The 22,004-nt window shown below is 43.4% G+C and overlaps 1 protein-coding gene across 8 annotated transcripts in view; it reads right to left on the bottom strand.

Annotated features, from left to right (window-relative positions):
* Positions 1 to 22,004, bottom strand: part of COL14A1 (collagen type XIV alpha 1 chain) — a 225,195-nt gene that overhangs the window by 189,573 nt on the left and 13,618 nt on the right. For all 8 annotated transcript variants that reach the window (XR_011259104.1, XR_011259103.1, XM_069600762.1 and 5 more), the window contains exons 2-5: positions 20,029 to 20,154; positions 14,883 to 14,999; positions 10,408 to 10,551; positions 4,202 to 4,291 (exon numbers count right to left, since the gene is read on the bottom strand). Coding sequence is in view for 6 of the 8 variants with exons in the window: in XM_069600762.1 (XP_069456863.1) it covers positions 4,202 to 4,291; positions 10,408 to 10,551; positions 14,883 to 14,999; positions 20,029 to 20,137 (460 nt within the window). In the remaining 2 variants the exon portion in view is untranslated. The remainder of the gene's footprint in view (positions 1 to 4,201; positions 4,292 to 10,407; positions 10,552 to 14,882; positions 15,000 to 20,028; positions 20,155 to 22,004) is intronic.

Below are 22,004 nucleotides of genomic sequence, written 5' to 3'. Positions count from 1 at the left end.
AGAACTTGCAACCACTGACAAGCCCAGAGTGCCCCCCAAAGAAACTAACGTAAAAGGGTTCCGATTGGGTAGCAACCAAGAGCGCCTCTCTGGAGGTGCAGGCTCCTGAACCATGCTGCGAAGAAGCCCCACAGATGACCACGGGACGCATTAAACAAGAAGAAAAGCGCCACGAACGGAAACCAGTAAAGAAAGGAAACGTAAAACTCATCCCCTAATTATTTGCTTCAGAATGTGAAATAAACATGATTGAGACATCAGAATAATTTAAAAAAAAAAACTAAAATGGAACAAAGCACCATATAAATTTCTAGCAAGATTTTTAAAGAATCAAATATAATTTCTAGAAAAAATTTACTCATTAAAAAGGACAAGCTAAAAAGCAGATTTTAAAGAGAGAAGTATTCTATTCTATAGAATGAGTATTCTATTAGAAAGACAAAGGAAATTACCCAAAATGACATTGATAAAATCACAGAGGTAGGATATATGAAAGTTAAGAGACATAGATTATCATGAGAGACTATCTATGATGAACATAATCTGAATAGAGAGAGACAAAGAGAGAAAAGAGAAAGAGATCGATAATTAAGAAAAAGAATATTGGAAGAACTAAATGTTGAGGAATTTCCAGAATTCGTGAAAGTTATAAATCCAGATTACGGAAGCACAAATAAATCTACAGCTAGACTTCCTGTAATAAAACAACCAAACTCCACAGACAAAGAGCAGAAAGGCTGAAAAGCGTCTGTAGAGAAAAGAGATCGCCTGAACACTGAGACCATCGATAGGCTTGTCATGAACCAGAGCCAAAAGACAGTGAGGCATCTTATAAAGGACTAGAAACCACTCTCAGACTGGCACCCAGCCAGGCCTGCAAAATTGGGTGCGGGCTGAAGATATTTTTGTGTGAATAAAATTAAGTTTACTCCCACAGGTCTTCTCTAAAGGAAACTGACCACATAGAGAAAGCCTGAGATACAGGACGGAATAACAAGCCAAGAAATTTATAAACGCGGGTGCCGGACAGATAAAGACCATTAAAATTATGATTGTTATAATACCTTTATAAGGCAAAAAATGTTGAAATTAACATATTTATTATAATTATGTAAAATATAGAAGGTAGAGAATTAAAGTACTATAAAAACTTGGACTGGTTACGGAATGGTAAATATATTCATTAGTTATAGATTTTGGCTGTATGAATGCTAAAAATTTAATTATAATCATACAAAAATATAAAAGGATTAAATATCAGCTAGTTCAGTAAAGGGGAAACGTATTTCTCTTTAAGCTGATCAACTCTAATTTAGTAAGGCACACAAGGGAAAATGTAGCAAAATGTATGAAATAAATGGCAAACCCAAAATGTAAGTGGACTGTGGGTACCAATTAAAATACAAAGATTGTAAGAGATGATTTCTTAAATCCAATTAAATACTCTTTAAAAGATTTACTCACCTTGAACCTTAGGATACAAATAGGGTGAGAGCTAAAGTATACAGAGTTACTAAGTCATGTCACTACTAAACAAAATAAATTGATATCACTATAAGAAAATATTGAATTACTAAGAATAAAGAATATTGTTTTTTTTTAAAAATTATTCACTAGGAAAATAAAACAACTCATCATGAATCTAGACCCTAATATAAAGCAAAACTGCCAGAATTTACAAAGAGAAATGGACAAACCTCTCTGACACAGAGATTAAAATTTTTCTCAAGGATACACGATGTATTCTTTGGAAGGAATGATGCTAAAGCTGAAACTACAGTACTTTGGCCACCTCATGCGAACAATGCAAACAGTTGACTCATTGGAAAAGACTCTGATGCTGGGAGGGATTGGGGGCAGGAGGAGAAGGGGACGACAGGGTGAGATGGCTGGATGGCATCACTGACTCAATGGACGTGAGTTTGAGTGAACTCCGGGAGTTGGTGATGGACAGGGAGGCCTGGCGTGCTGCAATTCATGGGGTTGCAAAGAGTCAGACACGACTGAGCGACTGAACTAAACTGAACTGATTCTGAAGAATATAGGGAAAGTTTAAAAAAAAAACTCAAGAATACACTGAGAATGTATTCTCAAGAATACAGGGAATGGTTAAAAAGAAAGAAACAGAGAGAGAGAAAAGAAAAGAAAAAAGCACATTTAAACAATAAAAAAAGAGTCCGAGCAAATTTTTTAAAAAAATTCCTACCACAACGCAATTGTTAGATACCAATAGCAAATACATTATCTTTTTAAAATAACTCCATATGTTTAGAAATTAAATATTTATAAAAAACCTCTGAATCAAAATAGAAAGTCTAGCAGAAATCAGAAATTATGCAACATGAGCTATATAAAAATAATACTACATATCAAAGTCCACGTGATACAGCTGAAGCAGTGCCTGGATATCTGTAGCCTTAAAATGCACACAATAAAAAGGAGAAATACAGAAGATTAATGAGATAAGCTTTCAATTCCGGAAGTGGTAAGAGAGACATATAATAAGGAAAGAGGCAACTAGTACCTATATAAACATAAGATAAAAAGACACCACAGACAGACGGAGACAGGCACACATAACTGAATATTGAAAACCCAGGCGCATATTCGAGAGCGATTCCACCACGTGCGAAAAAGGCGACATAAGTAAGAATTTCAGCATCAATTTTGTAATAGCGAAATATTGGGGACATCAAGATATAAGAGTTAAATATATTGGGTTATATTTATACAATGGAGTTCTATATAACAGAGATGAATAAATTTCCTCTATATAAGTCAACATACGGATAACTCAAAAAAAAATCTAATATTCTGTAAGAAAAAAAGTCAGTTGCAAAAGTATATTTTGATTACATGTATACAAAATTTAAAATATAAATGCAAGATTAAAATATGGTTTCAGGATTCACATATTTATGTAATAAAATGATAAAGACACATATTGAAATAATAAACACTGAATTCAAACACTGGTGGCCTCTTAGAATGCAGAAAAGGAATATCCAGGGATATACAAGGAGCTCCAACTCTACTGTTTATACTTGCTTTCTTAACTTGACAAAGGTGTTTCTCACTTATTTTTATACTTTTTATATATCTGATATGAAAAAAGTGAAAGGGTGAGTCTCTCAGTCACGTTCGACTCCTTGTGACCCCATGGACTGTAGCCCGCCGGGCTCCCCTGTCCATGGGATTCTCCAGGCACGAATACTGGAGTGGGTTGCCATTCCGTGCTCCAGGGGATCTTCCTGACCCAGGTCTCCTGCACTGCAGGCAGATTCTTTACCATCTGAGTCACCAGGGAACCCCTATATGTCTTGATATATTCAAAAATTTACAAACACTGCAAAAAAATACATACTTCTAAAATGAAGTTGCAGGGTTAAAGGATAGGCAAATTGTATATTTTTGATAGAGCTCACCAAACAGACACAACTTTTTCAATAACTTGTTCTTAAAATATACATAAATCTAAAAATTATTAGGAGAAAAATAGAAAAACATCAAAACAATTTCAAATGTTGGAAAGAATGTATGTTTTAAGAATAAATTATTGAAAAAACTGTGTCTATTTGGTAGACTCTATCCAAGATGTAAAATCCGCCTACCCTTTAACCCTGAAACTAATTTTCAGAGTACGTATTTTTTGCAGTGTGTGTGGAAATGTTGAACATTAAAGAGTGAGCTGTCAGATGAAGAAGCAGGGAAAGCAGGAGGTCACGAGCCGGAGGCGTCCTGAAGGTCCTGTTAGGGTCTGGCTTGCATCCGAGGTCACTGAATCACTGAAGCGGGAAGGGGTTCAAGGTATGTGGGCCGGGGAGGTGGGTGCAGAGGGGGGCCCGGCAGGGTTGGGCATGAAATACGAAGCTGGATTTTTTTGCAAGGATTGCTCTAACCTCTGGGCGGAGAGCCAATTGAGATCTTGCTAGATACTGTGCACCAGGAAAAAGAGGCGAGCTTAGCGGCGTATTGGCCACAGACACGGAAAGAGATGAACAGATTCTGTCGGTATTTCAATAGAAAATGCCTTCACCAGGACTTAGCGGTGTATTAAGTACGGGAAAGCAAGGGGGGAGTGCTGACGCTTGGTTCACAGGGGATCCGCGCGCCTCCGAGGCAGCAGGGCTGAGAACGCACAGCGCCTGCGCTCGGAGGACAGCCCACCCTCCCCAACAAGCAAGCAGAAATGAGATCTGACCTTCCTCAGGTCCAGATGGTTTATTCTCGCTTCCTTTGTCCACAACTTTGACTCTGGGTTTTGGCTCCTTTCTTTTTTCTAAATCTTTAACTGGAAGAAAAGTAAAAATACAGCAACATGTTAGGTTAAAATCTAAAAGAAAACATTCAATGAGCTTTTACTAAACTCCTTGCAAGTATTAAGAGCTTTAAGTAGAAATTAGCTACATGGTAGAATCTCATTCTAGAAGACTGGAGCTGCTATTCCTTTCAGTCTTGTCATGGGAAAGCGTAGAAGTCACTTACAGATTCACTTCGGTCAAGTATTCACTACGGGCAGATGTATCAAATTTAATCTATATAACATAAAGTCGCAAGATTAGCCCCATTTCAGACATGATGGAATGAAGGACCAGCAGGCTAAGGAGGTAAAACGTATCTATAAAATCAGAAAGTGCTGGCATAGGGTTTAAGCCATGTCTTCAGATTTCTAGGAGGCCTGTGAGTGGCCCCTGCTCTAGAAAGGTCTTAGCCACATATACCCTCATTTGAAGTTGGTCTATCTGCAATAAAAGATGGAGAACTCCATAAAGATTTTCTTTCAAACTTAAAAAAACTTCCTACTAATAAAAAGTAGTACTTGTTCATCACTTCCATTATGAGAAATTCAGGACCCACAATGGCGCTTGGGCCTTGGGTACATTCGATCCAATCTGCCCCACTAGCTTTACTTCTCTCCATGGCAGCTTTCTCGCTACGGTTTGGCGCCTTAAGTTATTTGTTAGTTAGTATTAGTTGCTTGGCCATGTCTGACTTTTTACAACCCTATGGACTACAGCCCAGGCTCCTCTGTCCATGGAATTCTCCAGACAAGAATACTGGAGTGGGTAGTCATTCCCTTCTCCAGGGATCTTCCCCACCCAGGGATCGAACCCAGCTCTCCCACGTTGCAGGCGGACTCTTTACTGTCTGAGCCACCAGGGAAGGCCCTGAGTCACCCCTGAATGGCACCAGCACGTGCACAAATGGAACTCCCTGTGAAATGGAGGAGGCGATCTCACGGCAAGATGTTCCGCCTAGTTACTGCGTTCACTTCATGGGGACCAGCAACCGTGCTGGAGGGTGAGCTCTGCAGGGTAAGCAGCGGTTTTCTGGACCATCCTCCCTGTCTTCTCCAGGCTCACTCCGTGAATCCTGCCTTCGTCATCTCTTCCTCCTCTTCTTTCTATCGGCTTCCCACCGCTAAAAAGGCTTGAGACTTACCACTTACCTATGATTCCTTCCCTTAGAAGCCTTTCTTGGCTTTCTGGTACTTGAGATTAAATTCCACGATTAAAAATCATAATAAATACAAGCTGCCTTAATCCTTCTATTTCCACTGATGTTCTAATTTTCTAAATCCATTTTTTAGACCTCATCTTCTGATTTCTTTATAAGGGTTAACCACTTTGGAACACCCCTTCCTTTAAATTCTTTTCTTTCTCAATTTTTACAAAAGCCTTATCCTGGGTTTTTTCATGTTCCTCTCAGCCCCCCGTTTACATTCTCATTCTTTGGAACATTTTTCTGCTTCCATTCCTGAAACAGAATCATAAACAACATTTGCCACATATCTCTGCATACCCCACCTACAATTTTATCTCCCCGCTCCTTGGATGACTTCCAAATCCACATCTTCAACCCCACCCACACATAGGCCATGACCTCAGACGGCTTACATTCCCTAAAAGAACATAAGTCTGCAACTCTGATGGGAGGAGAGTTGTGCTAGAGTAGAAATAGGTCTGGGAAAGAAAAATTGCAAAAGTGGAGACTCTGGGAAATTTCACCAGGAAGGTGACATTTGGGCCAAACTTTGAAATATGAGCAAGATTTTGCAGGCAGAGATTAGCAAAATTAGTTCCAAAGAGAAAAATAGTGGCCAAAAAAATGTTTGCTAAAATAGGCCAAAATCCATCTACAGATGAACAAGGGGGAGAAAGAAGCAATAAGTCATTTTGAACTGGGTTGTTAGGTCCCACATAAGATGTAACACACGGGTCACACCAAGCTGCTCAGCGAGGAGGCAAAATCAATTAGAAAACAGACTGTCAAGAGCAAAGCAGGATTAATCACAACAACAACCAACAAGCCCTACTGTGTGCTGATGGGAGTTAATGAACACAGTGATAGGCACAGATCATCTCCCCCTCTGCAGAAGTCCTTAAACTGCTTTAACTACTTAAAGGCCCAAATACACGCACCTGAAAATCCAAAGACTGTTCCTTATTTTCCCTGCGTATCAGAAGACTGACTTATGAAGAACTTGAATCCCTACACTAATTTCAAACCCACATCCACAGGGCTTTTCTGGACTCTCACCTTCCTGGACCCAAGCATGAAAGGGTTCCAGGGAGGAGGCCAGCGTTTGGCTCCCCCTCACAGGAAGCCAACACATAACTGAAATGCAAAGTGGGAAAGGAAGCCTTCCAAACAAAGTTATTTTAATCTCATCCTATAAAACGTTATTTGGGAAGAACTAAGCTCTCTATGGAGAAGGCAATGGCACCCTACTCCAGTCCTCTTGCCTGGAAAATCCCGTGGATGGAGGAGCCTGGTGGGCTGCAGTCCATGGGGTTGCTAAGAGTCCGGCATGACTGAGCGACTTCACTTTCACTTTTCACTTTCATGCACTGGAGAAGGAAATGGCAACCCACTCCAGTGTTCTTGCCTGGAGAATCCCAGGGGCGGGGAAGTCTGGTGGGCTGCCGTCTATGGGGTCGCACAGAGTCGGACACGACTGAAGCGACTTAGCAGCAGCAGCAGCAGCAAGCTCTCTATATTGCCAATAAAAATATCAAAGTTGAAAAATATATACGTATGCCTATATGTGTGCTAAGTCACTTCAGTTGTATCCAACTCTTTGCAACCCCATGGACTGCAGCCTGTCAGGCTCCTCTGTCCATGGGATTTTCCAGGTAAGAGTACTGGAGTGGGTGGCCATTTCCTTCCCCAGGGGATCCCAACCCAGGGATCGAACCTGCAACTCTTACGTCTCCTGCATCGGTAGGCGGGCTCTTTACCATTTGCACCACCTGGGAAGCACGCTCCCACCCAAGTGTGTGTGTATATATATATATATGCTTCATATAATTTATCTAACTAAGCAACTAGACGGCTTCACTAAGATTATTTCAGCAGAGCTAAGCAAGCTGAAAGCAAATGCATTTCCTTTTAAATCTTCTGAGGAAACAACTATCAACAAAGCTTTTTAAGGCTGCTTATATGCTGCTGTCTATGGGGTCGCACAGAGTCGGACACGACTGAAGCGACTGAGCAGCAGCAGCAGCATGCTTCTTACGCTGCTAAGTCAGTGGAATATCTGCCATCGTCAATCGTTCTAAACCTTGAGACTAAAGTGAAATGAATCGTTTCTCTTTGTCCTTTTTCCTGCTTCTCACAAACGTTAAGGAAAGTTATTTCCCTTACTCACGCTGGAATGTCAGGCCAGAGACTGAAGCACAGCGCCAATAAAATGAGACAGAGGCTGATTTATAGTGAAAATAACACGAAACCCTTTCCCAGAGCTTTCAGACATGTGACCCTCAAAAGAATGTAACATTTTAAGACAGCTGTATGTCCTGCTGACAGGTGGATTGGCCAAATGTCTTTGTTCAGAAGTTTCAAGAGGTAGCAGGTTAACAGAGTTTTGTTGTTTTTTTCTTTAAGAAAAAAATCACAAAATACAACTTATAAAATGTTATTTAGAAGAGAAAGAAGAAAAGGAAGGGGGATAGAAAAATCCACAAAGAACACTGATGAACATAGAGTCTAGAACCCATGGGCTCCCCGGTTTGTGGATTAACCCTTTAAAAAGCTACTGTTAGTTGAACATCGCTCGTTATTAGAGAAACACAAATCAAAACTACTGAGGTATCATGTCACACCGGTCAGAATGGCCCTCAAAGAGTCTACAAACAATGAATGCTGGAGAGGAAGTGGAGAAAAGGGGACCACCTTGCTCTGTTGGTAGGAATGTAAATTGATACAGCCACCATGGAGAACAGTATGGAGATTTTTCTTTAAAAACTAGGAATAAAACTACTATACGACCTGGCAATCCCACTACTGGACATATATCCTAAGGAAACCATAGTTCAAAAAGACACAGGCACCCCGGTGTTCACTGCAGCACAATTTACGATATCTAGGACATGCAGGCAACCTAAATGTTCATCGGCATATGAATGGACAAAGAAGTCATGGTGCATATACATACAATGGAATATTACTCAGCCATAAAAAGGAGCACGTTTGAGTCAGTTTTAGTGAGGTGGATGAACCTACGACCTGTTGTACAAAGTGAAGTGAGTCAGAAAGAGAAAAATATTGAACATTAACACATATATGGAACCTAGAAACCTTTTCTGCTGAACCTATTTGCAGCGGCAAGCATGGAGCTGCAGACTCAGAGTCCGGACGTGTGGACACAGTGGGGGAAGGAGAGGGTGAGACAGACTGAGAGAACAGCATCGGAACGCACGCATCCCCACACGTAGCACAGCTGGGAAGCTGCGTGTGACCCGGGGAGCTCCGCCCGGCGCTCCGCGACTACGCAGAGGGGTGGGACGGGCTGGGCGTGGGAGGGAGGTTCAGAGGAGGACGTGTGTGTACGGCTGATGCACACCGCTGCACGGCAGAAACCAACACAACATCACAAAGCAATTATCCTCCAATTAAAACAAATTAAAAATTAAGCTACTGTTGTCTGACATGATGTCTGGGATTTACATCAAAATCATACGAGAGAGGGGGCTGTTGGGGTATAGACTGACAAGACTGACCATGAATGGTTAGTTGTTGAAGCCACTGATGGGTATTCGGGGGTTGATTTTACAATTCTGTCAATTTTTTAGGTTTAAAATTGTACTTAATGTTGAGCTGGGGGTGTTTCAAGGAGTCTGTCTTAACGATGAAGTGACAGAGGAAGTTAACCAGGGCCGACCTGTCCTGCTCACACGCACGGCACACAGGGCTCGGCCCGCACACCAGACAAGACGCCTCCAGGAAGAGGGGCTGCTGCGATCTCTGGTCCCTACACTATAAGGTCCCGGGGGCAGGGCCGTGCCGTGTTCCCAGTGCCGAGAATAGGGCCTGGCACTTAGTAGCCGTGCAATATACACTTAAGTGACAAAAAAAAAACTTAGTGAATGAACGAACATCTCCTGAAAGGCAAATGAATCAGGACCTCTGCGGATAACTTTTAAATCCAACATAAGGAAAAGCTTCCTAAGAGAACAGGGCCATCATGGATGGGGCCGCCTCAGAGCGTTCCCCTCTGCTTAGAGTGTCTCCGGACGCCAGTCCTTTGACCAACTCAGTATCTGAGAGCTGACTCAGATATGAAGACATCGCCCATCCACTCTCTCTCCAGACCACTCCTGCAGCAGAGACAGCACCTTCTTCCACAGAGTCCTAAAAGCATTTACTGAGCAGCTATTATGTACTGGTAGCTGATATGTCTGGATAAGGCTCAGGGACAGTGTCAGGGAGAGGATTTAAAAACCAACACTTAAGGAATTATGGTTTTCTCTGGGTATCTGCCCAGGAGTGGGATTGCTGAGTCATACAGCAGATCCATTTTTAATTTTTTAAGGCACTTCCATACTGAAAACCATAATTCCAAAGACACATCACCTCACTGTTCACCGCAGCACGACTTACAGTGGCCAGGACACGAAAGCGACCTGCACGTCCATCAGCAGAGGAGTGGACGGAGAGGAGGCTCACACGCGCGAGGGAAGGCCACCCAGCCACGAGGAGCGAGGCTGGGCCATGCGCACAGATGCGCACGGACCTAGAGGCTGCCATACAGAGCGAAGTGACACAGAGCGAGCGCCGTACACTCACGCACGTGTGCATCTAGAAGAGTGGTGCAAACGAACCTATTCGCGAAGCAGAAAGAGACACAGAGCAAACATACGGGCACAGCATCGTAAAGCAACCATGTTCCAATAAAAAGAATGTAAACTGAGCCTGAAAGGACGAGCAGCCGTGCAGGGAAAGGGGCAGAGGAAGCGACGGGAGCGCACCAGAGACAGAAGGAGCCCCGGGGGCTGGACTGAGGGCCTCCTAAGGTCTGGTCAGATCCAAACAATCCAGGGCCAACCCGGCACAACATGTACCACGGACTTGGACTCAGCCCTGGAACCGAGTCCCAGGGCAGCACTCTATTCTGCAAATACGTACTTCGGAACTGGCCTTGGGCTGGCTTGCTTTCTTTGTCTTTATTGTATGCAATAATCTGAACCGTGTAATTCTGGTCCGGCATAAGACCTTGAATGATTGCCTTCGTTGCAGTGTTCTGGAGATTCAATTGATTGGTTTTTCCACCTAAAATAAAACAGAAAGATAAATCAGTTCTAAGAAGTACATTAACTGTGCCCATTAAGAAATTTCATTAACCAGGAATCTAGATTTTAAAGGTGAAGATATTTAAAAACAGGTTTAATGGTGAGTATGGCATACTACTTCTCTTTCGTATAATTTCCATCCTCATTTCCAGTTATACTCTCTGCATCAGACAACTTAAACAGTTGTCTAAAGCAGGTGAGACCAAAAATAAAATAAAACAAAATAAAGTAGGTGAAACACATTCACGAACATCTTTGGCACACGCACTGCTGCTTTGACACACTAGGGAAAGCCGCGGCCTGAGATCGGAAGACAGTCAGCCCTGAGTGTCAGACACAGTCTGCGAGGAAAGAAGGCCACCTGAAAGTGACGGGGAGGACACGGACGGGCTGAACGCAGTCACCGACACTGGCACGTTCCCCACGGCCTCTCCAAAGTGAGTCAAAGCATCTCTGAAGCATTATTAGCGGCTGAATTACCCTGAATCTGAGCATCACTGGCTCAGCATGCTGAAGGAACCACTCATAGTCTGGCTACTTAAAAGTTAGCTTCTTCCTGGAAAAGATCCCAAACTCCCATGGTCTCTCCATCAAACCAGACTGACCTCTAAGTTTTGCTGAAAATGCTAGTGATTCAGTATCAACTTGAAAGCAAAGCTCCAGACATGCATTCTTCTCTATTTCTGGCAGTGGTTACTGCCTGAGAAGAGGAAAATTAACCTAAAACTGCTCCTCCAGCAGCAGCAGCAAAAGGGCCAGGAATTTGCTGAATTAATCAAGTATAACACAGGCTACAGTGCATTTTAATCACAGGTAGCTCTAGCGGTAAAGAACCCGCCTGCTAATGCGGGAGACACAGGAGACGCGGGTTCAGTCCCTGGGTGGGGAAGATCCCGGGGAGGAGGGCATGGCAACCCCCTCCAGCATTCTCGCCTGGAGAATCCCGTGGACAGGGGAGCCTGGAGGGCCGCAGTCCATAGGGTCACAAAGAGTCGGACACAACTGAAGTGACTTAGCACTCAATAAGATAAAATTAGTTATGTTAAATCTGAAAAACGATGATCCTATCACCTCTGCTGCCCACCACTGTAAGGCAGAGCTGAGCCTGTCTCCTGCCAAACCCCACCTCCATACATGCGTTTATGTCCAAGAGGCTAAACTTGGTTTCAGAAACACCTATCATTTAAAACTCATCCTTGACAAAGTGCATCAGATGAATCTTTCACTACGTGTTTCACTAAGAAGAAAAAAAAAGCCTTAGAAAAACTGTGTACTAGAATTCCTCTCTGAGAGGCAGACAGTATACTATTTTAAAGACTTTGAGAATCCTGTAATAAAAAAGCTTCAGCTCTGCTTAGAATGGCACTCTTCAAATTTATCTGACCATTAAACCATTTGATTATATAACAGCTATCACATCCTGCTAAAGATCACGGAAAGTGCTTTGGGAAAGACTGGTATAAACAATGCGCAGAGCTCATCTCCTAGTGTTAAAACAGCTACAAACATCCTGCGTCTAGATGCATTTATGACTCCTTTTATTTACTCCGTTTACTTTAGGTTTGATCACGTGGATACGAGAGTGTCAAGACTGTCTTACTGGCTTGGGTCACGGCAGTATGGACGCTGGGTCGCCATGGAAAATAAACCCAGTCTTCATGGAGAAACTATCTGCTTTCTTCCTCCATTTCTGTTTGTCACTGGGGTGTCTGAGCAGGAAGTAGAGGTCTGCTTTTAGAGACGCTACAGCAGAGATGGCCGAGGGGTGAGGCTGAGGTTGGTTCAAAAACCACCCAAGTCATTTCTTTTTAAAAAAAAACTCATTTTATTTGTTTACTTATTCTTGTCTGCACTGGGTCTTCACTGCTTTTGCGGCTTCCTCTAGCTGTGGTGAGCAGGCTTCTCACTGCGGTGGCTTATCTTGTTGCGGGGGCTTCCCAGGGGGCACTACTGGTAAAGAACCCGGCCTGCCGACACAAGAGACATAACAGACTCGGGGAGACACGAGTTCGATCCCCAGGTCGGGAAGATCCCCTGGAGGAGGGCACAGCAACTCGCTCCAGTGTTCTTGCCTGGAGTACCCCATGGACAGAGGAGCCCGGTGGGCTACAGTCCATGGGGTCACAAAGAGTCAGACATGCCTGAAGTGGCTTAGCACGCGTGCACATATTGCGCTGTGGAGCACAGGCCATGGGTGGGCGGGCTTCAGGAGCTGCAGGACACGGGCTCAGCAGTCGTGGCACAGAGGCCCAGCTGCTCCACGGCACGTGGGGTCTTCCTGGACCAGGGATTGAACCCGGGCCCCCTGCGTTGGCAGGCGGATTCCCAGGCACTGCACCCCCAGGGAAGTCCTTCACGTCACTTCTAAGGGTCTGATCCTTCAGTCACACTTGCTTGGAGTACTGAAGAGTCTGGTGTTACCAGCAATCAATCCAAAAAATAAACCTACTGATTACTTGGAGGGAAACTAATTACTTTTTAAGACAAAGGGAATTCTCAGAGGTACCACAAATAAGGGACTTATATACTGACCCTTAGCATCACAATAATGTTCAAGAGCCTCTTAAATTTCCCATGATGGTTTAGAAAACAAAGTGCATTTTTAGAAGTCAAAGTTAGTTAAAAATCGGGCAGTGTTCTACAATGAAAACTCTGAACGGAGGCTTGAGAATAAAGTAAAGCCGTCCATGACTGAGTCAACTTCCATGGGTTAACATGGCGAGAGTGTACGTCTTCTGAACCAGAGTCATTCTACGGAGGCTGTGCCTGACACGTGCTAATCAGGAAAGGTTTCTTTCTAGTGACCAAGCAAGAAGCCAAACATGTCGTCTGCCTATTTGTTTGAGATTTTAAATCCACTACAGAGTAAGATGTCCCCACTTAGAAGTAATGGAGCATGTCCTCCTCTTTAAATGAGTTGGGATGAGGCCTCCAACAGAAGGGAGCCCAGCTGTGTGACCATTTTTACCACCAACAGAAGGAGCAAACATTACGTTTATATGAACACATACACGTTACAGAAACAGGCTGTTACTGAGTATTTACGTACTGTGCGGAATTGGATTTTATGGGCAGAAGGGAGCCTGAGAGCTACGCCGCGGAGCTTCTCTGCTACGGCCACGGCTAAGGCTTACTGAGCCCGGATCGCCGCGCGCTGCTGCGCTCCGTTTCCCGGCCCGTTTAGTCCCCGCGACCAGCCCTTCCCGCGAGCGTGCCAGCGCAAAGGGCAGGCTGCGGGCCCCACATGCTGTATCTGTCCTCGCTGCCGTCCCCAGACCACGTTTTGAGCTTCAAGCCTCGCGGCAGCCCCGTGAGGCGGGCACCACTCCCGCCGCAGGCCCCACGGAAGAGGAAGCCGGGGCGCTGAGACACCGACGGCCAGCCGGAAGGAGGCCCGCGCCGCAGCCGCCCTCTGCGAGCCTGGAGTTTCTGTGCTTTCTTTTTGGCCATGCTGCATGCTTGCAGGGTGTTAGTCCCCTGACCAGGGACTGAACCCCAGGGCCTTGGCAACGAGAACGTCACGTCCTAACCGCCAGGTAGTTCCCAACGTGCCGTGTACTGTTTCAGTTGATTATAAATCAAAAACATGAAATGAGAAAGGAAAAACACAACCAAAATTTAACTGTGAAAAGTTTTACACAACTGTTTGATCCTCATGATCAATAAGTGTGTGTAACTTCTGCTTTTCTTGCTTTAATGCGTCATTTATGCCCGCTGTGTCTACTTAGAGTTTATAACTTAATGCATCATTGCTGAACAATATTCTATTAAGCTAATTAATCGTAGGTGGCTCAATGGTAAAGAATCTGCCTGCCAACGCAGGAGACTCAGGAGACCCAGGTTTGATTCCTGGCTGGAGAAGATCCCCTGGAGGAGGAAATGACAACCCACTCCAGTATTTTTGCCCAGAAAATTCCATGAACAGAGGAGACTGGCAGGCTATAACCTCTGGGGTTGCAAAAGGGTCGGACATAACTCGACTAAAGAACAACATAATTAATCATAATTTACTCAGCTGGTCGCAAGCGCTGGAGGTAACTTTCAAGTGTCCAGAGACCAAAGGTATTCATCCATGTTGAAACAGAGGTAGTGAGGATTTTTGATAGTATGAAAATTATGGTGAGCCCCATAGCTAGTCTTTAGATTTGAGGCAATATTATTTTGTTGAGTAGAGGATAAGATTTCAAGCTCAAAAGATTAAATAAAACAAAAGTCTTTCAAGTGAGATTAAAGCAACACTTAGCACTATACATTTTCATTTCCTGTGCACCAAAAGTTGCTAATACTCTAAAACACAGTTGATTTTTTTACCTGAAGCTGGAGTCACAAGAAGTTTGTATCCACCAAATTTCCCTCTTGGAGCCTTCCATGAAATCTGGATACTATCATGAGATAACACATTATATCTTAACCTTGTGGGTGGAGGGACTGAAAAGGAAAAACAAAGTTGTTAAACGGCTTTTAAGCTTTCATTGTCAAACTGAAAAGCCAAACTAACGTAATCTGAATACTCAAGACTTCACGTTCTTTCTGCAGCCCGTTAGTGAAGTGATCTGTTTGCAAAATAACAAACCCAAGAGCATTTGTTTCTGACTTGAGAGGTAAGCGTTTGCCAAGTAGTGCTGATCTTGTGTACTTTTTCCAGTGGTCACGTATGGATGTGAGAGCTGGACTACAGAGAAAGCTGAGCACCGAAGAACTGATGCTTTTGAACTCTTGAGAGTCCCTTGGACTGCAAGGAGATCCAACCAGTCCATTCTGAAGGAGATCAGCCCTGGGATTTCTTTGGAAGGAATGATGCTGAAGCTGAAACTCCAGTACTTTGGCCACCTCATGCGAAGAGTTGACTCATTGGAAAATACTCTGATGCTGGGAGGAATTGGGGGCCGGAGGAGAAGGGGACGACCGAGGATGAGATGGCTGGATGGCATCACCGACTCAATGGACATGGGTTTGGGTGGACTCCGGGAGTTGGTGATGGACAGGGAGGCATGGCGTGCTGCGGTCCATGGGGTTGCAATGAGTCGGACACGACTGAGTGACTGAACTGAGCTGAACTGAACTGATCCTGTGCAAACAACTGTGATTTAGGGTTAGACTGTAACACCCTCGTCTAGCTTAATGGAGCCAACCTTGCAAAGTAGTTTTATTATGTTACAAGGATGAACGTTTCTGCTCTGAACACATGAACTGTTGTAATCTAGGCAGACCGTGATCTGTTTTCTGCCTTTAGGTTTCCACTTCATTAACTCAGTAATTTTTATGATATGATAATTTAAGGCTATTACAGACATATTATAGTAAGGTCAATCCTTCCCAATAGTTCACTAAAAAGGTCTATACTGCTTTTTTGTGTAAGTCATTCAAACTTCAAAACATGTTCCTGGAACTCTACATCAATGTTCCAGAATTTCAAAAGAAATACTTTCATAAGATTTTTACTGTATAATATATAAATTAGTTTGTCACAAAAGAAAATTTAATTCTTGACAGAAAAGTTAGCCCTTATTACCTACTTCTATGCCTGGTCTTTCTTTCCCACTTTACGACAGAGTCTGGGGAAGGAAAGAAACACTCATTTCAATAGGTATGTAGTATTATGCGGGCTTTAGATGTTAGTTTGGTTCCCAGTCCTGTCAATTATTAGATGAATAATCTTGAGCAAGTGATTGCTCCATTCAAAGCCTTGTTCTTAGAAAAGGTGGCACAGAATGAGCGACAGTGTTAAAGAGGATGATGGGCATGATCTGTGATGTGCACAGCAAAGGTCTGTTCCCATCCAGCCTTACTTCATCTAATGGATGATCTCTAAAGCTTATTTAACACTCACAACAGTCCATCACTGTCCCGATTTTATGCATAAGGGGAGCAAGAAGACGCTAAGACATTCATCCAGGTTCACATACTGGCTCATGACCATCTTTGACCCCAAACAAAATGCTCTTTTTCTTCAGGAGAAGATTTATATTAAGAAGTCACCCTTCACTGAGCTAGAAGAATGAGCGATTTACTCCTCATCAAGCTCTCCGCTCATCTGAAATCAGTGAGTGCCTAAGAACACAACTTTAAGAGCAGTGTTCTCTTTCTACTTGCCCTTTGCTACATTTCAGTAAAGAATGCTCGTCAGGCAATAAACACACTAGCTTCCTATTCTCAGTTTGACATGAACGAGTCTACATTTCTCCAGCTTATGGGAAAGTATGGATTTATCACAAGAACTACTATTCTGAGCTACAAGAGAAGGTTGGCGAAACCTAAATTTGGATGAACAGAGCAACTGATACTCGTTTGCTTCCTCTGGAACTTGGGGAGAAAAATCTACTTATAGATAGATTCTTATTATTTACAGAAGAAAATTAAAAATAAGAATTTTAAATGCTAAACAGTACATGCACTTTCTGAGCCAAGCCTTGCCAGTGGGCTGGTGGACATGGTTGGCCGAGCTTACTGCAAGGTTTTGCATGAATGCTTAGGAGGCAGGGGGCAGGCACGCCTGGGAAGCGTCGAGTGAAGAGTGCAAGCAGAGGGGAGGCTGCCATCTGGGCAGTCCCCGAAGGATCGCCCGATCTATCTGCACCCAGGCGTCCTGCCCGACATCTCAAGGAGGGCAGAGAACTAACACTCAGGATTCCTAGGTTAAATATTAGAAATCTTTGTAGTATGTTCTACCCAGGCCACTGTTCTTTAAATGCAAGCTTTTAGCCTGCAACATCTTTAGTCAACAGCTGACCTTCTGAACCTCCAGGAGAAGTGATGAGGGTGACCACACGCAGATACCAGATCACACCCAGAGATCATGGATGGCGCTCCAGAACCCAGAATGGCAATATCTTCCATTGAACCATTCCAGGAAATAAAAGTGAAGCAAAGGTAACAACCCAACCCATCAACGTTCAAAAACAACTTACAAATGGTTTATACGATGATGGTCCCATTACAACTACCAGCAAAACGCAATATTGCCATTTTCTTTTATCAACAGAACCCATCTATTGCCTATGTATGCATAAACAGTCTCACAGTTATTAAAAGGAAATCTTGGTTAGACACAAAGTTTACATTTCCTTCAGGTTTTTGCCTTTAGGGAAAAAAAGCTAGAAAAGAAAGAAAGCAGCGTGAGGTCACAGCTTCGAGCTTCAAAGACAGCTCCAATTGTACGTTTGGACAGCACTGGGACTTCCGCCAAGGCGAGGGCAGAAAGGTCGACAGGAACACTGCCAGCGCAGTGCAGAGGCCACCGTTCTCATCTCACGGACCAAACAGGTGAGTATATTTAATACCAGAGCCGTGATTTTTCTTTCTGCAAGCACTCAGGAGCCCCTTCAATAAGTATATGTACTTAACTCCAGTAATAAATATAGATGCTTGCATGAACTTGACTCAAAAGTTAATCTGTGTCAGTTAAATCTTTTTTTCTTTTAATTTCAAGGTATTTTTTTCTTTTTGATGCAGTTGTAGATGGACTCAGTTATTTCTCTCTCTTTTTTTCCCCTTGGTGTATAATTGCTTTGCAATGCTGTGCTAGTTTCTGTACAACAGAAAAACTTTGTGCTATACAAGAAAGTGAGTCAGCTATATATACATAGATCCACTCCCGCCAAGCCTCCTTCCAACCTCCACTCAACAGTTAAAATTTACTCCTCTTAAAAAAGACAAAAAGTAAATGTAAAGCTTGATTTCTGGCACACGCTGAGAACCCAGAGTAAGCCAGCAAACTCATCTTTCATACAGTGACGTCAGGCATTCTATGTGAGCTAGGGCCAGTTACAACATTTGTGAAAATACAACCTTCATTCCAAAGGGGGACTGCCAGGGGGGACTAAGGAGTGTCCAGTTGTTGACTGCAGGGTCAGGCTCGTTGCTGAAAGTACAGGGATATTTTTATTTTGCGGTGCTGTATTTCTTTTGAGAGGGAAGATTTTTCTTTAAAGATTTTCACTACAATCATCCTCATAGAAATCAAAGCTCAAAGGCAGAAAAGGAATGTTTATTTCATTCTAAAAGAGCCTCACTGTTATCAGGTACTTAGGAAATTTCATTTCACAACATGACAGTTCATTAAAGGACTGATTTTCTGCCCTCCCTCCCTTCCTTCCTTCCTTTCACTTCCACTCAACTCCACTGAAATCTTGCTGTTTTGGCAAGGGACAACCTATGTTTATTTCTAATGGAATAGTCTCGTTAATTTCTTGAAACACTAATTTTTACCACCAGGGAAGTCCCTCCTGAAACACTGCCTTTCACCGAGGAACGCTAACATGAAGATCTTCTGTTCCTCCCCACCCACAGTCACCTCCCTTCTGAATTTCCAACAGCACCTTGGTTTTCTTCCAAGGAACAGCACGCCCTCCCCGCTGCACGGAGCCTTGGCTGCGCTATCTGTCAGCCATCCTCCCTTGGCGAAGCGGGGAGAACATGACTCAAAGCAGTCAGGCAGACTCTCCCAAGAATCTGAAACTTGTGTCCAGCCATGGAAGGATGGAAAACAGCTCTGACATTTCATTCCAAAAACATGCCCTCAAATGGTCACTAGTTCCTAGAAACTATATCCAGCGTGTTCCCGGATTCCTACACTTTCCAAAGCTTATTTAACTATTGGATGAACCACTTCACTATCTACCAGTAAATACACCTTTTGCTTAAGTTGGGCAGAGAAAGTTTACTTTATTTGCAACCAGAAATCTCTGAGTGATGGAAATGGAGCCACGTGGGCAGCAAGAGTATCTCCCCTTTCAAAACACAGTTCAGGGTGCTATCTCAAAGAAATGACTTCAGCAAAAGGTACTGAAACAGCAGAAAATTATTTGGCTTATTTTTCCAAGTGATCTTCAAAAATCCCAAACAAACAAGAAAAGACCTTAGCTTTTATCTCATTTTTTAACTAAATGCATTTAGAGAACTCTTGTTCTATAAGTAGGAGAAATTAAAATTTGAGGGAAATTTAGCATGGGGTATGCCAGAGGGTTCTTTTCTCCTTGCATAGAACCTATTCAGCGTCTGTCAGGCCCTTAGTAACCTTTAGACTGTGCATTCAGTTTTAAAGAAAGGAATAACAATAAGGACCAGGTATGAAGTGGCAGAAATATTGTATAGACACTCTTTCAAAGAGACAAGGCATGATCGAGACACATAGGCAGTTCCTTATTAATAGAATTGATTTTGCAAATTTGACTTTAGTTATTAAATTTGCATGACATTTCAGAAGCATATTAGCATGAGCTATTTAACCATCTACCGCAAAATCAATATGCTCAGCCGCTAGTGACCTGTAACTTCATCAACGTTGTGCCACATGTCTACCATGTAAACAGCTGGTAAAATTGAGAAAAAGCCAACATGTGACCCTGCCTAAGAACACAGCTGAACCCGTGAAGCACTAGTAAGGCAAATAAAATAAAAAACGATCATCAGAACCACCATGGCTAGACTCCCAGACCCCCATGTAAGTTTTCCATACCTTGACCCTGGACAATGGTGCAAAGATAAGTAATCACAAAAAATGCTGGAAACACCCAGTACTGCATCTTGCAGTGAAAAATCTTCATTTTATTTCTTGTTTTCCACATGGGATGTAACAGCAGTCCTAGAAACACAGAGCACAGGGGTATTTTGAGAAGGCTGAAAATAAAATATATGTAGTCATCTGGGGCAGCAAACAAGCCAACATGTGCTGGTATTCTCAGGAAGTAACTCATTCCTTAGGGCACTGTATATTTCACTCTAAACATAAACTAATATAAGGAAGATTTCTGACAAGATGCTGTAAAGGCAGAGAATGATTGGGAATACATGGTCATCGGCCTGTTTCACTAACGCGGAGCGATTGGGATCCGGCGCGGATGCTGGGGCAGCTAGCTGCACACTTAAGGAGCCGCTGCCGTGGTGCCTGCTTCTTGAGTCCTCCCCGCAGTGAATTCTGCGGTGGTCCTTCTACCCGGCGCTCACTGAAGAAGGAGATGACTGGGGCCTCTTTAGCAGCTTCTCTGCAGAACACCGCCCTGCACAGGAGCCCACACAGGGTCCCACACAGGGTCCCTCTGGGAGGGTCCCATAACTCACAGTGGCAGGTCTAGGGGGTGGTAAGGACATGGAGCACCGCACCTTCGCAAGAATGCAGCCCTTTGCTTGCTCGTCCAAAGTTCCTGTAAGACTGACACCAGTCAAGTCTTTAGAGATGGAAGAGTCCCCTGAGGCAAGACCTGGGCAATGACGTGTCCGAGGGCCTCCGAGGTTCTGTCTGTCTGGGGTCTGCGAGCAAGCCTTCACAGTGCCCCCAGGCCTGAATTTTTGCAATCCTGGGCTGTCTCTGCAACTCACTGGATTACCCAAGAGTCCCTTTAGCATCTGCTACTCAGACACTTTTTAGGGTCTAAAGAGCCCTCAGGGAACCCTCCGCCCAAGCTAACTTACCTTTCTTGTATCTGCGTGTTACTGCTTTTATATCATGTCAATTTTGTATATCTGTTTTCTTCTAGATCTATGTTAATAACCAAAATTGACTGAGAGTATTCATTTCTTGAAAGGTCTGGTGTCAAGATCATTCTAGCTTCATTTCTAAAAATGTTAGAATGTTTCCTATATTTTCATTGTTCTGCAATAGCTTAAGTACCATGAGAACTACATACTCTTTAAAAGCCAAAGAATAATTTGAGAGAGAAAATCGTATGAGCCTATTCCCTTTTGGAGGCTATTTCCTACACAACTTGTGTCTTATTTATAAATCTACTTAGCTTATTTACTTCTTGGTTTTCCAGTCTGGATATTTTCCTATGAAGTTATCCTTCTAATTTTTTTAAAATTTTAAATTTATTTTTTAATTGAAGGATAATTGCTTTACAGAATTGTGTTGGTTTCTGCCAAACATCAACACGAATCAGCCCCAGATATACATATGTCCCCTCCCTCTGAAACCTCCCTCCCACCTCCCTCCCCATCCCACCCCTGATCTTTTCATTTTGGTTTTCACCTTTATTAGCACAGAGCTGTGTGATCTCTCATAAACCTCCCTCCCACCTCCCTCCCCATCCCGCCCCTGATCTTTTCATTTTGGTTTTCACCTTTATTAGCACAGAGCTGTGTGATCTCTCAGTCGACAACATAGTTGCTGGTTATAGCTCCATTTACTGTTGTTGCTGAGTCGTGTCCGACTCTTTGTGATCCCTCGGACTGTACCCCACCAACTCCTCTGAATATGGGATTTCCCAGGCAAGAATACTAGAATGGGTTGCTAATTCCTTCTCGGAGGGATCTTCCAAACCCAGGGATTGAAGCACGTTTCCTGCACTGCAAGCCAACCCTTTACAGCCGAGCCACTGGGGAAGGTCCCACTCTCAGCATCAAACTGACGTTCCCCTACCTATCTCTTTCTCTCCAAAACAGACAAGCTAATTATCTGTCCAGATTATGGTTTTCTGAGGATAGTTTTTTTAACTT

Source organism: Ovis canadensis, chromosome 9 (genome assembly GCF_042477335.2).
Source record: "Ovis canadensis isolate MfBH-ARS-UI-01 breed Bighorn chromosome 9, ARS-UI_OviCan_v2, whole genome shotgun sequence".
In the NCBI taxonomy this organism is placed as follows: Eukaryota; Metazoa; Chordata; class Mammalia; order Artiodactyla; family Bovidae; genus Ovis; species Ovis canadensis.
This window is presented reverse-complemented; position numbering and strand designations above follow the sequence as displayed.